The sequence below is a fragment of the Ambystoma mexicanum genome, chromosome 3q, assembly GCF_040938575.1.
Source record: "Ambystoma mexicanum isolate Mex_15411 chromosome 3q, UKY_AmexF1_1, whole genome shotgun sequence".
In the NCBI taxonomy this organism is placed as follows: domain Eukaryota; kingdom Metazoa; phylum Chordata; class Amphibia; order Caudata; family Ambystomatidae; genus Ambystoma; species Ambystoma mexicanum.
The window spans coordinates 562,436,879-562,460,427 of record NC_090926.1 but is presented as its reverse complement, the minus strand read 5'-3'; the positions used below and the strand labels follow the sequence as shown (position 1 = coordinate 562,460,427).

The 23,549-nt window shown below is 44.4% G+C and overlaps 1 protein-coding gene across 1 annotated transcript in view; it reads right to left on the bottom strand.

Annotated features, from left to right (window-relative positions):
• Positions 1–23,549, bottom strand: part of RANBP17 (RAN binding protein 17) — a 2,111,817-nt gene that overhangs the window by 1,869,546 nt on the left and 218,722 nt on the right. Inside the window, exon 6 of the mRNA XM_069654335.1 lies at positions 6,990–7,094. Coding sequence (XP_069510436.1) covers positions 6,990–7,094 — 105 coding nt within the window. The remainder of the gene's footprint in view (positions 1–6,989; positions 7,095–23,549) is intronic.

Below are 23,549 nucleotides of genomic sequence, written 5' to 3'. Positions count from 1 at the left end.
GTGATAGGGTAAATGAGTCTCTTTGTGCTTGGACAAAATAATATTAGTGTAGTACTAGATGTGGAAAGATGCAGTTACAGTTGTCCAGACCCTTAACCTAAGCCCTAGTCAAATTACTAGTTTTAAAAGAATCACTATGACACTGCGCTAGCGATTTTGGTCTTAATTAGTGAGAAAAACTCAAGATCTCAGAATTAGTTATGTGTCATTTATATTGTTCACCAATTAATCAGAAAAAAAACAACATACAGTTCAAACATGGAATCCTGGTGGTCTCACAAAGCCTGCTAATAGGATCAATACAATAGGAACATCTTCACACTAAGGTGTATACAATTGTATGTTTGGGACGATTGCGGGTGATGGAAGGTTACATCTCTATTGACTATATCAATTTTTCTTAACAATATGTTTTCTCTTGTGTCTTTTGTTTGTTTCTACTTTCCAATCCTCCTTCTTTACTATATATTTTTAACTGACAGTGATTCAAGCATTTGATTAAAGCATTTGACCTCCCCTAGAAGCAGTTTAGATTGCATTTGGACAGCAAGAGGAGCAGACGAGAAAAAAGAAGGGGATGCTACAGTCAACAAAAAAATGCACCACAGCAGTGTAAGGGCTCTAGTCCTGCTGAGCGGTAAAAAGGACTGACGGGTGAGGCTGGTGGGAGGAGTCAGCGTGAATTGGCTTGCCCAGTGTAAGGAACTCACGGTGGCAATAGTAAAGACAAACACAAGTGATCAGAGTTCAAAGGTGTTTATTGACCTTTATAATGGGTGAGATAAACGCCCAATCTAAACATAAATCTAAGATGGCAGCAAGCTACGACCATCAAATAATAATAAGGCAGTTCTAGTGGCGTCTTGTAAATAAAAAGATCCTATACTAAAAAAACCTATTGCCAATCCTTACTAAGTTAAAAAAAAAAAAAAGGGTGTGGGATAATGTTCACCCGAAAAGAAAAATGTTCACTTAAATGAAAAGGCAGGATGGTATGGCTCTCCTTTTTGCAAAAGTCTCTTGCCTTAGAAGGCTGGCTGATTCACGATGACAAACAAACATTCTCTCTGTGATCTTGCACCTTGGGCGATTGCTCTTCGCCCCAGGATCTCCCTCTGCCGCGCTCGGATCCTCCTTGCAGTTTGGGCCTCCCTCCGTCGGGTTCACTACAGCCTTTCTTTAACACAGTTCATGTATTTCTCGTTTTCATCAGAAAGCAGGGTTTTCCTTCTCCTAGCTTTCTCTCAGCATCCCTCCGTGGGTTTCACACTTGCCTTATTCCACAGTTCACAATGTTATCAGAAAGCAGGGTTCCCTTCCCGTATCTTTCCTCTAGCTACGGGTCAGAGACTTTCAATTGCTTAAGGGGTATGACATAACCCTTATAAGACAACTCTGACGCCTCAACTGACCCCTTCCTAGGGCTTCTGGTTCTTGTAGCTTCAAAGAATATATCCCAGTCAGAGTCTTTCGAATGAACGCCCAAGTGGTGCCGGACCACCCTGCACCAGGACCTCAACTGGGCTTTCTCTACAGTTAAACCACATACACAAGTTCTGTGTCTTTCTGATTCCTTGCGTTAAAAAATGTTGCCACTTGCAACCTTGGGCTCAACACAGTACGCTTTACTATCAGTTTCCTCTGACTCACCGGCTGTGCTGAACCTGTTGGCTTCTTTGTTCTCTGGAGTCAAGGATAGTACCACAGTAGCCATCTTGCCTCTCTGTCTGCGTTATCAAAGCAGGAGGCCCCCCCGTGTACCATTGACGTCTGCTGCTTCGCACCCCAGCTGTAACTCCAGGTCTTATGCTTTCCTTTTTGTTGGCTTCGCAGGCCTGAGGTGAAAAGGACAAGGGCAATTCCCCCTTCATTGTCCTTCCAGATCTGACTGCCTTTCTTCTCCTCTTGAACTTCCAATTTGGTGTAGCGGTCTCCTCGTGCATACGCCCTTGCTCGAAGTGCGCCTTTTATCCCTGTGGGAAAGGTAAAGGGCTGTCAGGTGTGCGAGATTCTTGTCATTGCCTGACTCTGCATGACCTGTGCGTTGGGACATGTCAGGTAAACGTCTCCTGTGTTAGTACGTTGTCTGTTATAGTGTAGGCAAGTGTTCGTGTGGGAAAAGTTGGTGAGGGTAAAGCTTCTAAATATCCTACAGGCTAGGATGGGGAAAAGGTGTTCCAAGGAAGGGGATACCGCGTCTCAACCCTCAGTGTCCCACTACCACTCCCCGAAGACCCCTCGCCCAGGTGACCCCCCCCCCACTAGTCCACCCCCAGGAACTGGATCCAATAGCGATGGCCGTGCCCTGGCCACCTGGACGACAGATCTCGGGGGACTAGCGGGTGAGACACCTTTGGGTTTTTCACACCAGGCACACCCTTGCCTGCTACAAATTTATTGGGAAGTTAGTTTTTGTGGTGCAAAAGGCTACGGTCCCTTCCCTGTGAGACAGGCTCCCATCAGTATGAAGGAAAGGAGACAGGACATGGTAGTATACATTTTAACTCTAAACAGATACATTTTTGCTATCTATACTTCTTTGTGCCCAAGTAATCATGCACATTTAAAACGTACTCTTTACCTTAAAGTTCCACTTCATATTGGGCCGTGATAAGCTCCTACCTATAACACTAATGATCTGAACATATTCATGGAGTTGTATGGGTGAACGCTGGGGGGTACACAATGGGTCCTTCTTTGTTCCTGATTTTCCCATTTTAATTTGGAACAGTTTTACTCCTATTGTTTTTGTTGGAGTATTTGCCTGTTACTAAGGAGTAAAAGTGGCATCTATGCCCCTTACCTGTAGGGCTGCATCTAATCACTAACAACCACACTAACAACTCAGTATTTTATTCTAATTCAACTTCAACATACTTCGGCAAAACTCAATCTGTTTGAAAACCAGATAACTGATAGGTGCTACAGATGCCCACAGTTTGCAAATGTACTACATTTAATCTCGGCAAATTATAACTATTTGGACAAAGATCTTGTGTAAAATGTGAGTGGTAGGTGATAGAAGTGAACAAACCCCAAATGACTCCCACCTGTTGTTTGGAGTCTTATCTAGTATCTAATCAACTACAACTCCATCTCGCCATTTGTTTCCATGGCAACCATAGCCACCAGATTTTGGATTTTGTAAAGCTGGAAATAAGAACAATATAAATATTTAGAGTGGCAGTGGAAAGATTACAAACTTAGCTGTTCTAGAGAGGATAGTCTATGGTGAGCGCTAAAAGGGCATCTCTAATCTGGGACCAGATGAAAAACAATATGAACGCCTAACTTTGGACCATACATTGTTTTCTGCTTTGTAGGGCAAAATGTTTTAAGAGATATGATACGTATTCAGTGATGTGTGACAAGGCCAGTACACTGGCTTTTTATGAAGAGGGGGAGGGGAGGTCTGCCGGAAAGAAATTCAGAGCTAGTCTTGGCAGGGGGGAGGCAGCTGAAGGGAACCCAGCCTTTAACATTTGTACCTGCATACAAGTTTGCAGTAAAACCTTGTCTCACGCAATGCCTCTTAATCAAGATGCTCGCCGGTTTTCTCAATCTTTTCTATGGCATCTGGATCAGAGTAATAGCTGCACACAAAGGATCCCCTAGCAACCCACGACCGCCATCGTCAAGCGTAATGGACCGAGATACCCAGAAGCAACAGCAACCCTCCAGGAATCTGGAAAATCAGCTTCACGTGTTGGCAGCGAAAAGATGCTGAGAGAGGGTACGCACCCCACCCAGAGACTTACATGTGAGAGGTCCACAGGAATGGTCCTAATATGCGAATCAGGACATTGAACCGCCATTGAGGATCCACAGTCCGAATGTGTGAAGGAGGTGGGTGGGCTTAGCCCTTTTTATGCATTTGCCTTGCACATACAAGCACCGGGATGCAAAGGCAGAAAAGTATTTGTTAGGAAAAGGTGAACAATCCCTAGTAAAGAGGGAATATATAAGGAAGAACCAGAAAGCCGAAAGTGTGGGTTGTTCGGGTGAGGTCAGATGAGGAGAAAGAGGCAGACCAAGAGGCCAGCAGGAGGAAGAGGCACAGTGTGGAGGATATTATTTTAGACGGTGATGTATTAGTTAGTGAGTGCAAGGCAAAGGTGAATAGAGAGGCAAGCATTGAATGGTACAGGGTGAAAGGAGGATTTTTGAGCTGCAGTGTGAGGAGTTGTGTCCTAGTGAGAGGAGAGTTGTAGTGGAAGGAGTAGCGTAGAGGTAGGAAAAGGAGGATAAAGGTGGGAGGAGGAGAGTAGAGGTGGGAGAAGGAAAGTAGAGGTCGGAGGAGGAGAGTAGAGGTGGACGAAGGAGTGTAGTAATGTCAACGAGGGAACTAGGAGTAGTGGTTTGGAGAGAGGAACAGGAGGTAGAAGAAAGCGTTATTAACTAAGGGTGTCAACTATATTCAGGAGATTTGAAACATCACGTAAACAGAGGATCATTGGGAAGAGTCAAAAGGAGGGGTGAAGTGGTGGGAGGGGACAGGAGAAAGCTAAGAGTGGACGTATTTGAACAAGCTTGGATCAAACAGGATAAATAAGGGGCACTATCCCAACCCCCTTCAGCAAACTAACAATTGGATAGTGTAGAGACAGCTAGGAAGTCCCGGAGGAAGTTTCGATACATGCCTCTCAGGGAATCATCTGTACTACAAAAATTTAGACAATAGCTGTCAACATTTGGTAGCACTAACTTGCCATTCCGGACGCTTCAGATAGGGAGAGCGGCCTTAAGACTTGAGTGAGCAATGACCTCAGGCCCCACAAAAATCAAAATAAAGAACCTTGAACTGTCACCAAGACTCTGATTTCAGTGCCATCTGTACCACACATTAAAATGAGTCTCCACAGACCTGTTTTTCACACACAATAAAGTGTTTTTAAAAAGGATCCACTGTACAATGAAAACCATGTCTGGTTCAAGCTCTCACTCCTCAGAAATATCACGCCTTTTATCCATAGTCCAAGCATTGGTCTTCCCTCGCTGGAATCCCCTCTTCATCCGTAACACCCATAGCTATCGGACATCTTGCAACTGAACTCACAAAATAGAGCCACATCACAGCCAACCCTCAATGATCTATACCAATCTGTTTCTCCATGTTAACATCATTTTCAAGAGCACAAGCATCACCTACAAGGGAATGACTGTATTTTAGGCAAAAACATTGCGAAGACAAACAAAACTCCCTAATTGTCGAAAATGGAATTTTGGCAGGGGGCACAGAGTGTGCAGGGTGTTGGGTCCAAGGGTTAGTAGTGGGGAGTGAGAGACCATGTGGGGTTAGACAGTGCAACACTGCTATGGAGGCAAAGAGGGGAGATAAAAGTGAAAATGTAGGGCTGAAAAAAGGAATTTGATGGATACTCATAAAACCAAGAAACAATGACTCCTACTTGTCATAAAACTCACCAACGCTGAAGGTCACCCCAACACTAAAAGTCATGCCATCGGCAGGCTGGAAAAACATGAAATGCAACAAGCAAAATAATCTGATGCAAGTCTTCTCTTGTTACGAAGCAAAATCATGGGACAGCATGCAGCCCACCTCATACTGTCCCCCTTCTCAGCTGAAGTTTGTGGAGTAATTGAGGAGTAATTGAGGACACGCCTCTTCCAATAATACCTTGCCAGATAGTTTGCTGAACCCTAATCCCTGATCCTTCTCCTTTTCTCTTCAAATTGCTTTTCCTTAATGACTGCTACTCTACCCTATTAAAACCCTCCCAAAATACGGAAAAAAACTGTTTTTCTATTGGTTTGCAGTATACAAAACACACACAGACACACTTAGAATGAAAAACATTAAAACTGCACCACTATTATGTACAATTAACTTTGTCAGGGAATGTTTACGCCCGTTTTACAATCTGGAGTTTGTATCATCGAAATCTGAGGTGTCAACATCTGATTACTTTTTCCATGCAGTATTTGACTAAATGATAAGGTTAGTTACAGTAAAATCTTTCAGCACCCCAAGAAACTACATTTTGGAAATACATGCCAGGCCAACATTTTCCAAAATCCTTTATCAGAACAGTTACTATAAGCGTACAGAGGTGTTTGTTGGTAACCCGCAGAGAACATATAAGAGATAGGCTAGCAGGTAGTGCAGCACATCGCAAGTGGTGTGATGGGAGCAAGGAGTACTGGTTGTGTGACTGGACACACACCTTGATGGCAGCCAAAATAAAAATACAGGATGTGGTGTGTCAGCTGGCACCTGAAATGAATGTTATTGTGAGGTTGCATTATTAAGGCCTTTCAGAAAGTAAGCAGAAACAAAAATACAGAGAATAGCAATGCCTTCATATTAGCCATTAGAATTATAGGGTACCTATTAATGTTATGAGGATTAGGCATTTAATATGGCATTGGAAAAAGTACAAATGAATGCATTAAACAATATTCAGTCGTGCAACAGAAAGCAGCATTAGATCAATGAAAAAAAAAGACTGAGAGGGAGGCACCGGATACTGCCTGAACAGTGCAGATATGATTAGGGAATGTAGGTTAGTGTATGTTTCCTAAGCCCCATTCACATGGATGCAATCATTCAAACATTTTCCAAGCAACCAAATCAGTGGTGGTGCAATATTTATACTTTATGGTGATCTTCCCCTGCAAAGTCTCAGGATGTGGGTTTTACCCAGGCCTACAAACATCCTAGGTGTATTGGGCAGAGAACGTTCTTGCTCCGCCCTGCCTTTTTAAGCAGTGTCTCTCTCACACAAAAAAGACACTTCAATTAAAACGAAGAACATCTCAGAATTGTCCCTCTAGTGCAGAAATTAGTTTAAACATTTCAATGGTTGCATGTTCTGCTTTTTGAAAAAACTTTACAAGGGACCCCTCTCATGCAAATGTTTCAGGTTTACTCACCATATGAGTAACTGATGGAACAGTGTGAACATACAGCGACTTTTTAACCCGAACCATGGCTGACATATTTTATTTCTTCAAACAAACATAATTACCTCTTTAAGAAGAGTGCATGCTAGCATTACAATATCCTTTAAAGAAGAGTCACGGAATGAGGTAGCAATTTTACGATGCTTTGATGATGGTCTAGAATAATCAACCTACAAAAGACAGAAGAAAAAGCAATTTGAACATTATAGATGTATTTGTCATTTAGAATAAAATGAGAAAATAAGCAAGACGCATAGTATTAATGCAACGATTATTTTATTTTATAAATCCTTAGTATTCTACTTAATGGGATGGCTATCTGTGAGGATTGGCACAGGGACGGGGAAGGACAAGGCCTGCAGCTGTTGGGTACTTTCAAATGTGGTAATAGGCATTTACTATGGTGTCTACGGGACCGATGCCCGTAGTCCCTTTTCCTCTGACTAGGGCACCGAACATTGCCATGGAAAAACCTTTTAATAAGGGACCAACATGCATATGCCTGTTGATTATCTGAGGCCTTTTCTCCCAATATATACTTATAAGGCACAGCCAAAAAAGGTGACAGTCAAAGGGTTTGTCTAGCGTAGGAGAGTCTGAAAACTACCAGTACAGGAGTCACTGCAGTTAGTAAATCCTGAGAGGAGTGGGAGGCACAAACAAACCAGACACAAAGATTCTATGTCAAGACCGGAGGCTCACATTATGCTTCTTTCTTTTATTAATTTGAAAGAGAAAAGCTCAGCAGCAAGTATTTTATGCACTTAGTTGATAATCTATCATAAACATTAACAAGGGTGCAGATAATTACACAATAAACAAACATTAAACATGAGAGGAATAACTTCTACTCCATGATAGAGAGTCACTGGAAGAAGAAACTCCATTTTCCAGGAAACTTTGGCTCATGTTCATAACAAGTCACAGCACATGTGACCCTAGTCCTCCAATTAACATCCAACTGTCCCTCCAAATAGGAACCAACTCAGTGTAACCTCCTCTTTCTTTGCTGCTCACAGCAAGAGAAGTACTACTTTACATTCGTTTCTATTTAATGGTTTAATATGCTTATAAGCTTTAATATGATTATTTGTAAAATGATCTAGTGCTCATAGGCACTCGACCGTAACGTTTACTCATTTTGCGTGTTTTATTTCAATTAATTGTTGCCGCTGCCTATTCTGCGGTTTACCCTTTCTTTGTTTATCATTGTAGTCTCCGACGCCAGCTGTTTACTCAGCCAGCGTGGGAAAACGTTTGCCGCCTTACCGGAGCCTGCCCCGTTGCAGGGAGCCTCTCCGGATCCTTTCGCCTCGCGTTCGCCGTTGGGGGCGTGCTATTTTCACCCGTGGGGCCTCTCCCCACATGAGCGTAAACTCCTGACAGAAAGGGGAGGCCGCGCAGAGCATTGCTGGAGCACGCTGCAGCCCAGCAGCCACCAGAAGGCACCCGACACATCTCTTGTCCTTTCCTTTACTCTCTGGCGCATTTCCTTTGATTTTCAAAGGATTCTATGAGCGCGAGTGCCAGAGATAACGTTTCCTTAGCTCCTCACAAGGCTTTTGTATGATTCATTTGGTTTAAAAAAAACAGCAGTGGGCTGGAGAGAAGGATTGTCTGACTGCCCACTGATCTAATAAAAAAATAAAAAAGAAGGTGTACATACAGCTATTTTCTATGGCAGCCCAATACTCCCCCCCCCCCCCCAGGCTGACCAATGGTCAGAGGATGAGGAGGGAGCATATCAAATAGATGAAGTGGCCATGGCAGACAGTTTCAAGAAGGTGCTGGGATCCTCTGTGGAAACCACCATCAAGAGGGCTGTCTCGCAGATGCTCCTGCCCATACAACAGCGCTTCGATTGCGCATTTACCAAACTCCTCAGGCCAGTCGTGACACATCTCAGAGAGAAGGGCGTCAGACTCATAATATACTTGGACAACATCATTTTCATGGCTCAATCCCAAACTCTGGTCGGGCAACAAGAAAGGCTCGCCATAGGTCTATTACACAGTCTCGGATTCCTCATAAATTGGGAAAAATCGGTTCTCTGCCCCTCGAGGAATGTAGAATTTCTGGGATTCATCATGGATACAACTTGCAACTCCGTCTGCCTACTGTCAAGATTCACTCTAGACGCCGGGAGATTTGCAGGCTTCTACTGAGGAATGTCATCTCCCTCCGGGAGTTAGCGAGAATAATAGGCCTATTACAAAGGATGGACTTTTTTTTCCTATTGAGCCTTTGTGATTAAGTTTTGCAGCGTCCCCACAGTTTTGTAATTAATGCAATTAATTGTGAGGTACACATTTGTGTACCTCACAATATCTTTATCGTCACGTACATGTCCTGGTTATGATAAAGGCTCATTTCATTAGGTTTTCATGGGGTGGCTGTATTCTGTGTGTCCTTCAGTCTTAATCATATGTTTATAGGATGCCTGTACCCTTCTGTATCCTTCTCGGGCATTCCTTGCAGGTTTTTGAGTGGGTTCCCCAAGCACACCTCCTGTTCTCCTCCAGCTTATTATACAACAGCAGCTTTTCATGGATGGGCGGGGGCAGTAGCCACTAGGATCCACCCACAGGATCCACAGGAATTGGGATCCCGTCACCCTGCCTCCTCCCAAACCCATTAGACCTAATCTGCCCTTCATTTTCCAAGTTCATTCCTCCTCTTAAATAAAATCTGCCTTGGGTCAAATGGGTCTGCCAGAACTTTCCAGGTTTGTCCATCTACTATCTCCCTCTTGAGGACTCTTCAACAACATCACCCTTGTGCTCTTCTCTATCAGCCTCCTCTTTCTTTACAACCTACTTCTCATGATGTTCTCTTTCATCAGCCTATAACTGTACTACCCTCTGTTATTTCCCACCAAACTACTCTTCAACCTTAGCCACCTCTCGTCTCCAAACACCTTCAGACTCTACTTGGACCCCCTTAACACCACGCCCCTTCTGGCCTCAAACATCCTCAAATAACTATTCACACTGTGGTTTTCACCTTCCTCCAGGACTCTCCGACCAACCACCTTCCCCAAACTCCAACATCAACTGACTGGGGTTCCAAGCTTCTATAGTGCGGTTGTCCCTTCTCTTGGGCTGGACTCTGGATGTGGATCTGCACCTGTGTCTCTGTCCAAATCACTGGTGTCCTGTGATTGAAAGTGTCTTTCGAATTCACCTGGGCTTAATTGGGTATGGGGAGGTGGAGGATCAGGACCAAGCTTTTATCCAGCATGGCTGCTATTTTCGTTTTTATTTTCCCTGTTTGGTCATTTCTGAGGGGTGTGCAAGGAGTATTCAGCCCTCCATTTCGCTCAGTGTTTGTATAAAGAGTGCCTCTATACTACTTAATAAATTGGCCACTTTTATATGTATGGAGAATGTGTCTCTGCGGCAGAGCTGCAGGCAACCACACTGTACCCCCTAGTCTGCGATCCCCACACCTATGCCCAAAAGATGGAGGCCACAAATAGGGCTCACATTTTTCTTGTGCGGCCTGGAAAGCCTTTGGCCATCCCATGCACTCCCCCAAACAAGGGTTTACTGTCACAAATGTTTGCCAGAGAACGAGGTCGGTTGAGAACCCCCGCTGTAGTGTAGGGTTGGTTGTATACGAATTGTTCGTTTTACAACTGTTCGAATGACAATTGACCTTTTCACAATTGACCGAATTGTGAAGGTCAATTGTAACATATGTGGGGGGAAACCTCCCACAACCCCCCACCCAACGCCAAACCCCCCAAAACCCATATATATATATATATATATATATATATATATATATATATATATATATATATATATATATATATATATATATATATATATATATATATATATATATATATATATATATATATATATATATGTATATATATGTTTATATATATATATGGTCAATTGTGAAAAGGTCAATTGTGACCCTTTAAATTCGGTCAATTATTCATTCGAACAATTGTAAACGAACAATTTGGGTAATACCGTAGGGTTCACAGGATGTCTCCCTGAACCTTGCAGACATGTCAATGTCCCCCACTAGGGGTTTGACAACTGTGACAAAGTGTTTCCTTTCAAGATTTAACTCTATTTCAGGTGTTGACATTCCTTCCTGGGGACTTTGGGCCTGGCTACTGTGGCAAGCTAGAAGGAGGACTTGGACCAGAGGACATGGTTTCCAAGTAACTTTATTTAACTTATTAGAAAATGCCTCAATAACCCTACTGCTAAAGGGGAATCCTCTTATAAGATGCGCATCAATAGTCAAAAGAAAAATAGTCCTTGGTCCAAACCTACCCACTAAATTGGCCCTACCAAATGTAGAAATGTAAAAGAAAATAAGCAAGAGTGCCCTACACTCAGTGTTGTTCACCATGATCTCTCTTGGGTGTTCCGGAATTTGTCCTGGATCTGGATCCACTGGTTATCTGTAATTAACAGTTCTCCTTATTCAACTTTTCTCGGCAGTCTATCAAAGATTCCCAAGTTAAACAATAAAACTCTTAAATTCCTGCAAAAACAAACTGTTCACATTTCTTTGGCAGAGGGAAATGTCCTTGATCCCTTTCCACCACTCTCTGCTATGGAGTTAGGGCAATCCTTCCTTCTTACCCACTTGCTCGTTCCTCTTTCTGCCTCCCTCCAACCTGGGCAACCTCTGCACCTTCAATGTTGCAGGGTTTACTTCAGGGAGGATAAGTCCCTTTGGCAGCGGTGGGGTTCTTTACGGCTTGCTGCTCTTCCGGAATGGATATAAGCTGTTCTCGGGTTCTGCTCATCTCAGTATTCTCTCGTTCTTTTGCCCTCATGAGGGCAGAGGATTCACTCCTCCCTTAGTTCCTGGTTTCGGCATCAGTTGGCAAGCACTGGGCCACCACGTCCCTGTATGGTTGCGCCTCCAGGTAAGCTTCGCTTTTTTAATTTTTTTTATTTTTTTTAACGTCCTTTGCTTCTTGGGCACCATAAGACTCTTTGTCGGGCCGGCGGCATATCCCTTTGGTGTCTACTTCACTCCGTGGCACAACCGACTTCAAAGATGCATATTGTTCACAATCAGCTGTCGAGTCTATGGAGAGTTCAACATTGCCTTGAGGCAAAGACAGAAGTAATGTCACGGTTGTTTTGAGTCCAACATATAGATGTACTATCAGTTTCTCTTATTCCCATGCAGGCAGATAATTCTCTAGGTATAAGAAATTCCCCATGGGAACGGGAATCCTTGTCCCCTGGTAGGGAACCGCACTCAGTGAGGTCCCACTTTCCCAAACCCCTATTGAGTTTTGCTGTGCGGGCTCACCTCCCTAGCCTCAAAAGGGGAATGCTCCCCCTAGGGAAGAATGGACCAAGTTTCCAGATCCGTCACACTACATCAAAGCATCTTATCTTCTCGTTAGGCTCCCAACACCAGACAGAGGACTCCAACACACATTCATTAAGTGGTATATTCTTTTGCACACTCCTCCTGATACTTTGGTGTTTTTTTCTCCCAAAATGACCCTTAGAAAGCCAGAAACACCCAAAATATAATCCTGTTACCTGGTAATGTTCATCAGCATGGGTGGCCCAAACTGGTTGACTAATCTAGAGTGATCATCTAATACAGCTAAGGTCATTGTTGGACCCTTATTTTATCTGCAGGGGGGACTGCCACCATGTGCACTTTTATGTAAAATGTACGCTTCCTTGCAATTTTCCATATTTTCACTACATGTGGAAAAGCGAGGAGTAAAACATAGGCAAAAATCGCATTTACGTTTCATTTTTCCAACACATTGGTGGAAAAGTGAAAATTCTGCCTGCAAAGTTCGCTTTGCAGGCAGCATTTACAATGTATCCCTAAGGAATCTGCCTACTTTGACCAGGTGTTAATTTCTGGTGTATTCCATAGGAATCCACTGCATTAACGGCAGCATGAAAATAGATGCTGATGGTAATGCGCACCGTCATTTGGATAGCGAAGGGGGAAAAATCATGTGGAAACGTTATGGCAACCCGCTCTCCAAATCCGTCATACAAATGCACCAAAATGAGAAGGATTGGAAAAAGTGCAGTAAACGCATTTACCACCATTGTTTCCAATCTGCTTCACTTGGAACAGGGCCTACATTGTATACATAACACATGCAAGGTATCTCATCGGGCAGCTCTTACGTTAACTCCCAAAAGACGTTTGTCACTGAAAATAATGGAGGCTGCATTGGCTCTCAATGCTTCGGAATTAATGCCCTTAGGATAACTGACCTTGGCCTTTGCATCACATTTGAAAATTCAGGAAAGGAAATCTTAGATGCCAGGTTTCTGGTAGAAGAAGCAACATAAGCCATAAAGAGGGTGTCAGAGGAAAGAACTTACTCATTGGGATTCAGATAGGAAAAGATGACTGGGGTGATGTGTGCTTATACAGATTATATACAGTTTCTCATCCCCATGGGACATAGGGACTATGAAGGGAAAAATAAACCCGACTTTGTATTGGATTATATTTTATTATCCTTTTTTTTATGTTATTTTTTTATTTGTTTTAATTGTACAACAATTTTTACAAAAAGAAGCTGTCAGAAAGCGACATGTGTCGCAGTGTCCACAGTTCCTCGGTCACTTCAAGTCGTTCCTTGCGCTGATCTAGGTCAATGTGTTTAAGGAATGAGGCTACTCCAATCACCCAACGTGGGTTTGTGCCGCTGGTCAAAGCGTTCCACCAAGACTACTCGTCAAAAGTTTCATAACTTGCTAGTATTTTATCAAGGTATCTTGCTCTAGCCAACTGAGTTCCAGTGCAAGTTAATAAAATGTGTCGGCTTGTTTCCACGTTATCCTCACAGTACTTACATTTGTTGGAAGTGGATTGGTTCCTTATAGCCCTTACTTCGTTCGTCTTTATCTGACTCGGCCTAATCTTAAAAATAGTCTGCCCAGTTTTTTGTCTGGGAATTTCTCTAAGTAACTTCTGACTTTGTTCACTTTCATTGATGTTGTTGGAACAGATTTAGTCAGTTTATAGTCGTTGGCGGTTTCATAGGTTTTGATCCAATCCCTTCCTATCAGCTGCTTTACGACTTTAGTTGGGTTTGTTAGAAGATTTTCCTTAGTAGTGTCTAGGTCAGCCAGCAATTTGTTGTTGGTCAATGCCCAGCTTGTCAGTGTGCGGTACTTGCCACTTCCCCTTTCAGTTTTGACAATGTCCAATATTATGGATCTGGGCTCAGAAATGACTTTTCGGTAAAGAATCAGTGTGTTTTTAGCAATTGTTGCGGTCAATGATGACAAGCATAATTCTTGTCTGATGAGGGCCATTGGTGTAGTTTGTGACAAACCGAGGACTCAGAAGTAGCCCTCGAGTTTTAGCCAGAGTGTTACTGGGACTGAGGGCATAGGGTCAATGCCATATGTTAAGCTCAGTGTCACTTTAGCTTTGAAAAAGTTAATGACTGGAATCAGTGAAAAAACAGCTGTATTTCCAGTCTATGGCCATTGCTTGGCATGTCAAGGCTTTTCATTTTGCAAACCGCATATCTTGCATCGATGACTCCGATGGGTTGATGCTTATCATGACTCCAAGATATTTTAAAGACTTCACCTTCTCCAATTGGAGGCCTTTCGACGTGCCATTTTGCCTTTTCAAGTTTTTTTCCTCTTCTTTCCATGACCATGACTTTGGTTTTGGCTTTATTCAATTCGAGTTTGTTAGTTTTTAAATAAGACGTCAAGTTGTTTAGCTGCCTTTGTAATCCCACCGGGGTTATGTCTAGGAGAATAATGTCATCTGTATATAATAACCTTGAGACCTTCATGCCCCCTATTGTTGGTGGAAAAATTCTTATGGCGTCTTCTGTGTCAGAATAGTCTGCTATATAGGCATTATATAAGGCCGGGGCCAATGGACACCCCTGCTTCACGCCCCTGGGTGTGGCGATTTCCTTTGACAGAAGTCATGTCTTGCTAAGTCTGACTCTCATGGTTGTATCTTGATAGAGGACTCGAACAGGACCCATTACTGACTCTGGACAGGTCTTGCTGTAGAGTTTGCTCCACAGGCGATCCCGGTTGACCTGGTCAAATGCTTGGACCAGGTCAACGAAGGCCATATTGACTGGCAGTCCTTCATGCAAGACCTTCGCTTTGATGGTACTCAGCAAGAGTATGTTCGTTGTCGTTCCTGTATTTTTAATAAAGCCAGATTGAAACGGGTCAGAATGGTCCGTTTTTAGCCAGTTCTGAAAGGCTTCTAAAGCGAGGGAACCAAATACTTTGCCGATGACATCGAAGAGAGCTATGGTGCGATATTGACAGGGGTCGTCTTTTGATCCCCTCTTGAAAATTGGGACGACTGTGGCCTTCCTCCATGACGGTGGAACTTCTTGAGCCTGATTGCGGTTCCTGAAGATTTTCCCCATGAATCGCGTTTAATCCTCTGGGTGTTTTTTTTACAGGTCTAGATTCGATATCACGTCCGCGCCTGGGGCCCTTGAGTTGGTTAATTTCTGGATTTTTGTCAGAATTGTGTCATGATCATCGGGGATATCCCTGGTTGTTAATTTGCAAGTTGGCGAAGAGTGGGTTTCGGTCGTCGGTAGTTTGTACAACCTGGTGAAATGATCCACCCACTGAGCTTCCCCCACATTATTTTTCAGTAGGTCGTTGTTACTCCCATTAATGCCCTTTATCAAAGCCCAAAATTATTTTGTTTTCTTGCCACATATTGTGCGTAGCATTGCTTCCGCGTCTGCCAGATAAAGGTTTCGTCGATGATGTACTAACCAGTGCTTGTAGTCTGTTTTCTCGCGCTTCAGCCGCTCTAGATTTTCTGACGTATTGGATTTTTTTGCTACACGCTTTCATTGCTGTAATATATTTTTCTTCTTGCTACCACTTGGATGTTATATGTATGTAGATGGTGAGTGCCCATGTTGGCTTTCTTGAATCTTTTCTGTGTATAACTTAGCAGGGACGTGTAGTCTACTTCACAAGTTTGGTGACTTTGAGAGCGGTTGTGTTCAATATTAGCCACTTGATACTGGTTGGTCATTTGTCTGATTGCTTTTTCAGATAGTTTGAGGCGATTTCCTCTCTGATATGATTCCAGTTAAATGTTTAGCCACTGTTGCGATTGTTTGGGAGCAGTCCAAGTTGTTATTAAGATGTTGTGATCGCTGTTGAAAGTTATATCAACTTTGAAGCTGCCTATCAGCGCAAACAATTCCTTTGAGACATAAGTATGATCGATTGTGCCTCGTTGAGTGGCGCATTCCCATGTTGGTATGTTTAAGTTGGATCTATGTCTCATCCAGTGAAGGTTATGAAGGTCTCTTTCGGACATTAAGCTCTCCAGTAGCCTGCATCTTTCAAAAATTGGTGCAGTTCTCGGTAGAAGTGTTTTTTGATCTCCAAAGTCTGTGCATATTGAGTTAAATTCGCCATTAATTATCACATTGTTACAATGGTAAATAAGAGTTGCCTCGTCCAGGATCTTTGCCATAGAGCTCATATATGAATCGTTTGTGATGGCGTCAGGATTCCAATATGTATTTATTATTAAAATAGTCTCCAGTGACTCGGTTCCGGTTGAGCTAGGCAAGCGTTTCCAGATTATTAACGTTGCCTGTATTAACAGCAACGTAAAAACTTGTGCATGGATGTCGAGACCCGATCAGGAGCGTATTGCTGTCAATAGGCCGGCTGTCGGTCTACCTGTAGGGCCCTTTTTGGCCGGTGTGAACGCAATCGCATAGCCATCTAAATGCGGTTTGCTGGTAAGCCAAGTCTCTTGGAGGCATAGGACATCGAAAGACCCCAATTCGACTTCGCTGGTTACTGTTAAATGGCCAAAACCTTGAGTATTCCAGGAGCCCATTTTTATGTAGTTTTCTTGTCCCGTGGAGAAGTTGGCCTCGGTACCAAGTTGTAGGTCCTCCGACCCTGGTTCTAGTGGTTAGTTTTTATTAGACATGATTGAAGCTGGTGCTGGCCAGACCCACCTTTTCGGGTCTGTGGCTTTGATGATTTTGGCTTTGCTAGTAGTTTTTGGGTGCTTACCCTTCGCGAGGTTATAGTCAAAGGTAAGTTTTGTTTTTTCTGTTGGTCATGATGGCCTCCGGTCAGGGTCTCTGGCGTCTTCTGCTTGAGCATCTTCTCGCACGTTGATTACGGTTCTTTTGTAGTCAATAGCTTTAACGTCTTGTGTATCTGGTGTCTTGGGTTGTTGAGTAGGAGTGTTTTCGTCACTATATCGCCTCAATCTTCTTTTCGAGAACTCTGCTGCTGGTTCGGTGGCCCAGGGGCTCGTTATCCTGAACGACATCCCACCTTTGGGCATGGGCGCCCCTGGATATTCTTGCTCTTGGGTTTGATCTTTACTCAATCTTGGTTAAGTTCTTTCAGATCGTATCCCAAGATCGTAAAACTTTCTTCAGCCTTTGTGAGTACATTTTTTATTATTTTCGAATGAATGTGGAGAAAGGAGCAGTCTCTTTGGCCACTGGAACAAGATTCACTATCCAGATATCTTAATTCTGCAATTGACATAGATTCGGGATTTGTTTGAATAGGCCCAATACGGTGGTTCTGTTCAAAATCAGGTTGTCACCGTGATCGTATGTGCTTTCTAATCTAAAAATACATGAGCTGTGGATTTTATTAGTCAGCGGCTTTGTTTTTCTTCCTCTTGTGTCCAGGTGCCAGCCCCTGCCTTCAGTCGAGTAAGTTCTTTCTTTATTGTAGCTTCAAGAGTGTTTTGGACTCGAGGCGGGGCTTAAGGGGCTTTCCTTATCACAGCGTCGAGATGATCTATTGAGTAAGTTGCTTTTCCCAATTAACGGGGTCTTAGCTTTGATTCCCTCTTGATGTTTATCATCTCTGCTTTTGTGTTTAGTCACAAGCTTATTTTCACTTTCTCACCTTGGCTCATTAGCCAAGCCCTGTTTAATGTACTTTTTGTAGGGCTGTGGGCCCTTTTCTCTCCTGGACTGCATGATTACAAAAGTAGTGGATGGTGGTTCAATTATGAAGACCTTTTTCTTTGGTTCGTTCTTAAAATTACTGTTATCACAGGTGTCGGCTTTCCTATTTTGTCTTGGCACATTGTTAATTTCAGACTCTGAGTCCTCGATCGTGTACATACTCATGTCCATCAAGTCCACCGAGGAGTCTTTGCCACCTTCCAAGGCAACATTTGGTGTGTTGCTACTGATATCTTTCCGTTTTGGTGCCTTTCCGGCCACCTTCGTTCTTTCAGCTTCAATTGGAAACCCTCCGTCTTGATTTTTGTTGGTCGGAATGTTTTTCCGGACCTTTTCTGACGTCGTCTGTCGATTCTCAGACGGTTGCGTTTGTAATGTTATTTTTGACGCAGTGCAGCTCTCCTTCACCAGGTTCGGTTGAATGAATATCCCAAATGTGATTTTTTTTTCCCGTTTGTTCCTTTCTCCTTTTTCGCCGGTTCTGGTGTGGAATTTGTAGCACATAGACTGACCTCAGGGTCGGTGACGATACAGCTGTTCTCTCAATGCTTTCTTCCACTCTTTCGGTTATTTGACGTTTGAAGTTTTGATGTTGTTGAGTCACCATTTGGTCTGCCCTCAATTATTATCGGCATGTTTGTCGATTGATTCCAGGAGTTGGTCTGCCTTCCAACTTGCATTCCAGGGACTGATTCAGTTAGTTCCTGTTTCTTTTGTACCTGTGTTTGTGTAGAGACCGCAATGCCGTTGCTCGTTGTTTTAATCAAGTGACTAGTACCTGTGTTTTGTCCATCAGGAGGGGTTCTAGCAAACTCCTGTCTTTGGTTGTTTATTGGACGTCGCTCCAAGTCTTTGGCCGTTATGAAGCCCTCTAGATAATTCAACTTGGTGTGCATAAGTGCTATGAGTGATGTCTGGTCTTTAAACGTGTCGTTTAGAGCTTCGTAAAGCTTGCTAAACTGAGCCAACGCTATTGTGACCGTGGCTATGATGTTCAAAAGATCAGGTTTTTTCAAAGGGGTGTCTTATTTGTGGTATGTCACTTAAACGTGCTTGGAAGGAGATTTTTGGTCGAAAGCGCCTTGTCAGTAAATCAAGGAGTTAATAATAAATAATAATAATTATTATATATAATAATATTTATAACGGTTGAGTTGTTTTTTTCTTTCTTCTTCCTGATTTGTGTTTGTGGTCTTCTGCTGCTCTGTCGCCAAGGTATTTAGTGTTGGAGCAGTCGAATTTACATTGTTGATAGGTCTGGATTCCAGTGTTGGTGTTCCCTTGCCGGTAGATGTTGGGAGGCTGACGTCAGGGTCTTTTTGTAGAGTGTTACTTAGGGTAGCCCAGTGTCGGGATGCTAACGGCAGGGCAGTGTCCAGGATAGGGGCATGGTGTGCCTGATCAGCCCTGTTAGATTTCTGATTTGTCGGATCTTGCCGAAATGCCACCTAAATGGCGTTGACGTTGTAAGTGTTGTAGGCCTACCGTTTGGTTTTAGGGGGAATCGGACTTCTCCCAGTCCCTTTCTCTTCCGTGTAGTTGCAATCCGAGTGGAGGTTTCGTAGAGGGTCTCTGGCGGCCCAGCTTTTTTGGTGCTCTTCGATTCATTACATGTTTTTGCAGAGTCTTGCTGTCACTGAATCTTTTCATTTTTAGATGAACATTAACATTCGGCTTGACCCCAAGATTTGGTGATCTTTTATGAGGCACTGCATATTCTTTTAAGCAGGCTATATTCTCTGGGTCTCTCCTCTGTAATTTGGATGGGTGTCCAGCCGAAAGCCGGTCTTAGGGAACCTGGCTAAGGCGTCATCTTCAAGATTATTCTCTAGGACTATTTTCGTGCTCAATTTGGGATACAAGTCCATATGAGGCACAGCTTCATTAGGTGACGTCAGGTTTTCCTGAGTGGTCAGCCTTGACCCTGAGCTGTTCTTATCTTGTTGGTTATATGGCATCACAGATGATGCGACTTCCACCTAGCTCCTAAGGTCTTCTTTTTCTATTATAGGATGTACTTCTATAATAAGCTTCTGTGTCACATTGCTTGTTTGTTCAGATTCGACTGAAGTCGAGATTGCGGCAGAAGTACAGTGAGACCAGATATTCGTAGCAAGTCCAAGGCTCTGGCCGTGCTGGGGAGGAGTGGCCTCCCCTACATTCAAGGGCTCTGGAGCTGTCGCTTTTTCTGAGGCTTTCCCCAACAGTTCAGGTTTGCCGTGCAGCAAGCCCTCTTCTGGGTCGCACAACTGCGCTGAAAGGACTCCATCGTCAGCACGCGGCGACCCCGGGTCGGAGTCTACCACCAGCAGCAGTTCTGCCGTCTGTCCAACACCCTCTGGTGAAAACCTCGAGACCCCGACTGCCCCCTCTCCACTCCCTCCCACCAGCAGAGTGCTTCCACCTTCGACCTCCCTCCCGACCCGCAGTCCCACAGCTCACACTCCAGCCCGATGAGTCTTTTGATATGGTGCTGGGTTTTGGTGCGGGCGCTGCGGGAAGGGCTTTCAGGGTTCGTGTAACCGGGGGTATTGAGTGCATGTTAGTACATAGATTCTGCTGCTCACTGAGTTTAGCAGGTTCGTGGGTTTGCGTACCTGCTTCCGAATCTGCTTCCATTGTTGTTTTAATGTACGCCGGTGCTGACGCAAGCCTCTTCGTGTGGAACAGGGTTTTCAGAGGGCTCCTCAACTCCATGTCCAAATCCTCACGTCGAGGCCACTGACTTCGGAGGCGTCTCCCCTCTTCCTCCATTCTTTTTTATTTTTTTTCCCCCAGACTCTACAGCGCGGACTGCCCGGAACGCCGCGGACTGCAGCAGACAGCAACTCGGCTTCAAACTCTGCGGCTGTGCCGCAGCAGAAGAGTGGTTTTGTTGAAATCTCCTCCCAGTCACTTGATAGAGGTAGCCAACAGACCACCAGAACAGCAAGGAGTGTAGACTGCAGCAGACTGCAACTTGGCTTCCAACTCCGCGCTTTATCTTTTGTCGGAACATTGCCAATGCAAAAACAACACCTTAACTATGATGGTTCCATCTGGTATACCCTGTGTGCTTTACAAAAACTTCAATAAATAACTTTAATTTCAAGATTAACCTTGCGAATGAGACAATGCTGTTTCTTCTCTATGTTCTGTTGCATTTGTGAGACTGCTGAGAAGAAATGTGGATATCCTCAAAACCTCTCTGAAGGACCCATTTTAGTTTTATCTGTGTAGGTTGAGTATGTATCCATCTGTCTGTGAATTAAAGTGCAATTCCTAACGTACTGAAAATATACAATTTTTAATGGAGAAAGCTGCAATATTAATTGACCAGAGGGTCGAACTTATCCATTAGCAATTCAATCTTTTATTCATGTTGTCCAAGGTTTATATTCCACAAAGGGGAAATGCATTGCCCCATACCAGTGTAATTTCTCCTAAAGAATTCTTCCCTATTATATCCCAGCAAACATGTTGGTTTGTTTGTATGTTTTATTGATTAATATAGCGCACCGAACCCGTGGGTATCTGGGCGCATTACAGACATACAAAATGTACAACACAAAAAGAGCATTGCAAGGCAATTGCCAATGGATGAAAGGCTACCCTTGACTCATCATTTGTCCTTCTCAGACAACCAACTTATGTTATTTCGCCTACAGTTGGGGAAGGAATGGTTGGTTTGAGTGTGTTCCAAAGCTGGGCTGCCATAACCGGGAAGCTGCTCCCCCCCTTCTTTTTTTAATTTGTACCTGGGAACTACCTGGCAGGACGAGTTTGCCGACCTGGCGAGGCGTGATGAAGATTTTATGACAATATTCTCAGTTAGGTATAGTGGGGCCGCATGATTAAGACATTTATGAGTTATGGACACTGTTTTAAGATGAATTTTGTCTTTAATGGAGAGCAAGGAACAAGTTACTTACCTGTAACTGTTGTTCTCCAGCATGAGTCTGGCATGGATTCACATGCTCATGAATATTCCCCGTCGTCAGGCTGGGAATTCTCGATAAAGAAAAAAAAAATCAGTATCAGTTTCGTTTCTGATCTGTCTTCCTTAGTAGTAACCAATCACTGGTCTCTGGGTCATACTGCCCCCAGCCAATGACTGCCCTCTCCCTAAGCCCCTCCCCCGGCAGCCATCCTCAGATTTGGTAGCACGTAAAGTGGCAGTATGACCAAGTGAAGAGCTGCAGAGGGGAAGGAGGGAGGGTTCGCATGTGAATCCATGCCAGACCCATGCTGGAGAACAAAAGTTACAGGTAAGTAACTTGTTCCTTCTCCAACATGAGGTCTTGCATGGATTCACATGCTCATGAATATAAGAATAAATAGCAGTACACACATGCACAACCACGGGAGGTGGCAAAAGGCTCAACATTAAGCATTACATAAACTCAACATTAAGCAACTCTTACCTCCTCACCAGGCCCACCTTCAGGCGAACAGGTTGCGCAGGACTGCTTGGCCGACTCAGGACTCCTCCCTGGAATCCCGGTCGACGCAGTAGAATCTCGTGAAGGTGTGCGTCAACCTCCACGTAGCAGCCCTGCAGATGTCCAGCAGGGGCACACCAGACAAGAACGCCGTAGTAGCAGCGATCGCTCTGGTCGAATGGGCTCTGACGGCCGGGCAACGGTCGGTTGGCCAACCGATGACGGTGCATGATGCAGCCGGAGAGCCATCTGGAAATGGAAGCCTTCCCTTGGTTTACAGGTCCAAAGTTCAAACAGTGGTGATGTCTTCCAAAAACCCTTCGTTCGGTCCACCTAGAACTTAAGCGCTCTAGCTACATCCAGCGAGTGCAAAGTCCTCTCGGCCGGCGACAAAGGCGACAGAAAGAAAACTGGCAACACCAAGGGCTCGTTAAGATGGAAGTCCGACGGCACCTTGGGCATGAAAGAGGGGTGCATCCTCAGCACCACCCTCGTATCGTGAAAAGTCAAGTATGGAGGCTTGCAGGATAGGGCTTGAATCTCTCCCACGCGTCGTGCGGAGGTGATGGCCACAAGGAACGCTGTCTTCCACGACAGGAACTTCAACGGAGCCGAATGCAAAGGCTCGAATGGCGGCCCCATGAGCCTGGTCAGCACCACGTTGAGGTCCCACTACGGAGCTGGAGCCTTCACCGGTGGGAACGATTGGAACAGTCCCTTCATAAATTCCTTCACCAGTCGATGAGACCACAAGGACAGCCGTCCTGCAGTTCTGGTGTATCGGGAGATCGCAGCCAGATGTATCTTGATGGAAGCGTGAACTAGTCCAGCTTTGGCCAGTGACAGTAGGTATGGTGGCATTTGAGGTGCCGTAATCCGTAGAGGGTCGATCTTCTGTGCACGGCACCAGACAGAGAACCTCTTCCACTTATGTCCGTAGCACTTGAGAGTTGAGGACGCCCTGGCCTTTGCAAGAACCTCTCTGCAGTCAGCCGGGATATCGTACCCTCCAAACTCTAGTGCTGCAGGAGCCAGGCCTGCAAGTTCAGCGAATCTGGGTCGTGATGAAAAATGGCGCCTCTCTCTCTGGTGAGAAGATCTGCGTCCCTCGACAGCTTGACTGGTGGGGACGCTGAGAGGTCCAGAAGGTAGGGGAACCAGATCTGTCTCGGCCACACCGGTGCGATGAGGATCATCCTGCACTGGGACCTCTTGAGCTGGCTGAGTCAAAGCAGCAGCGGCAACGG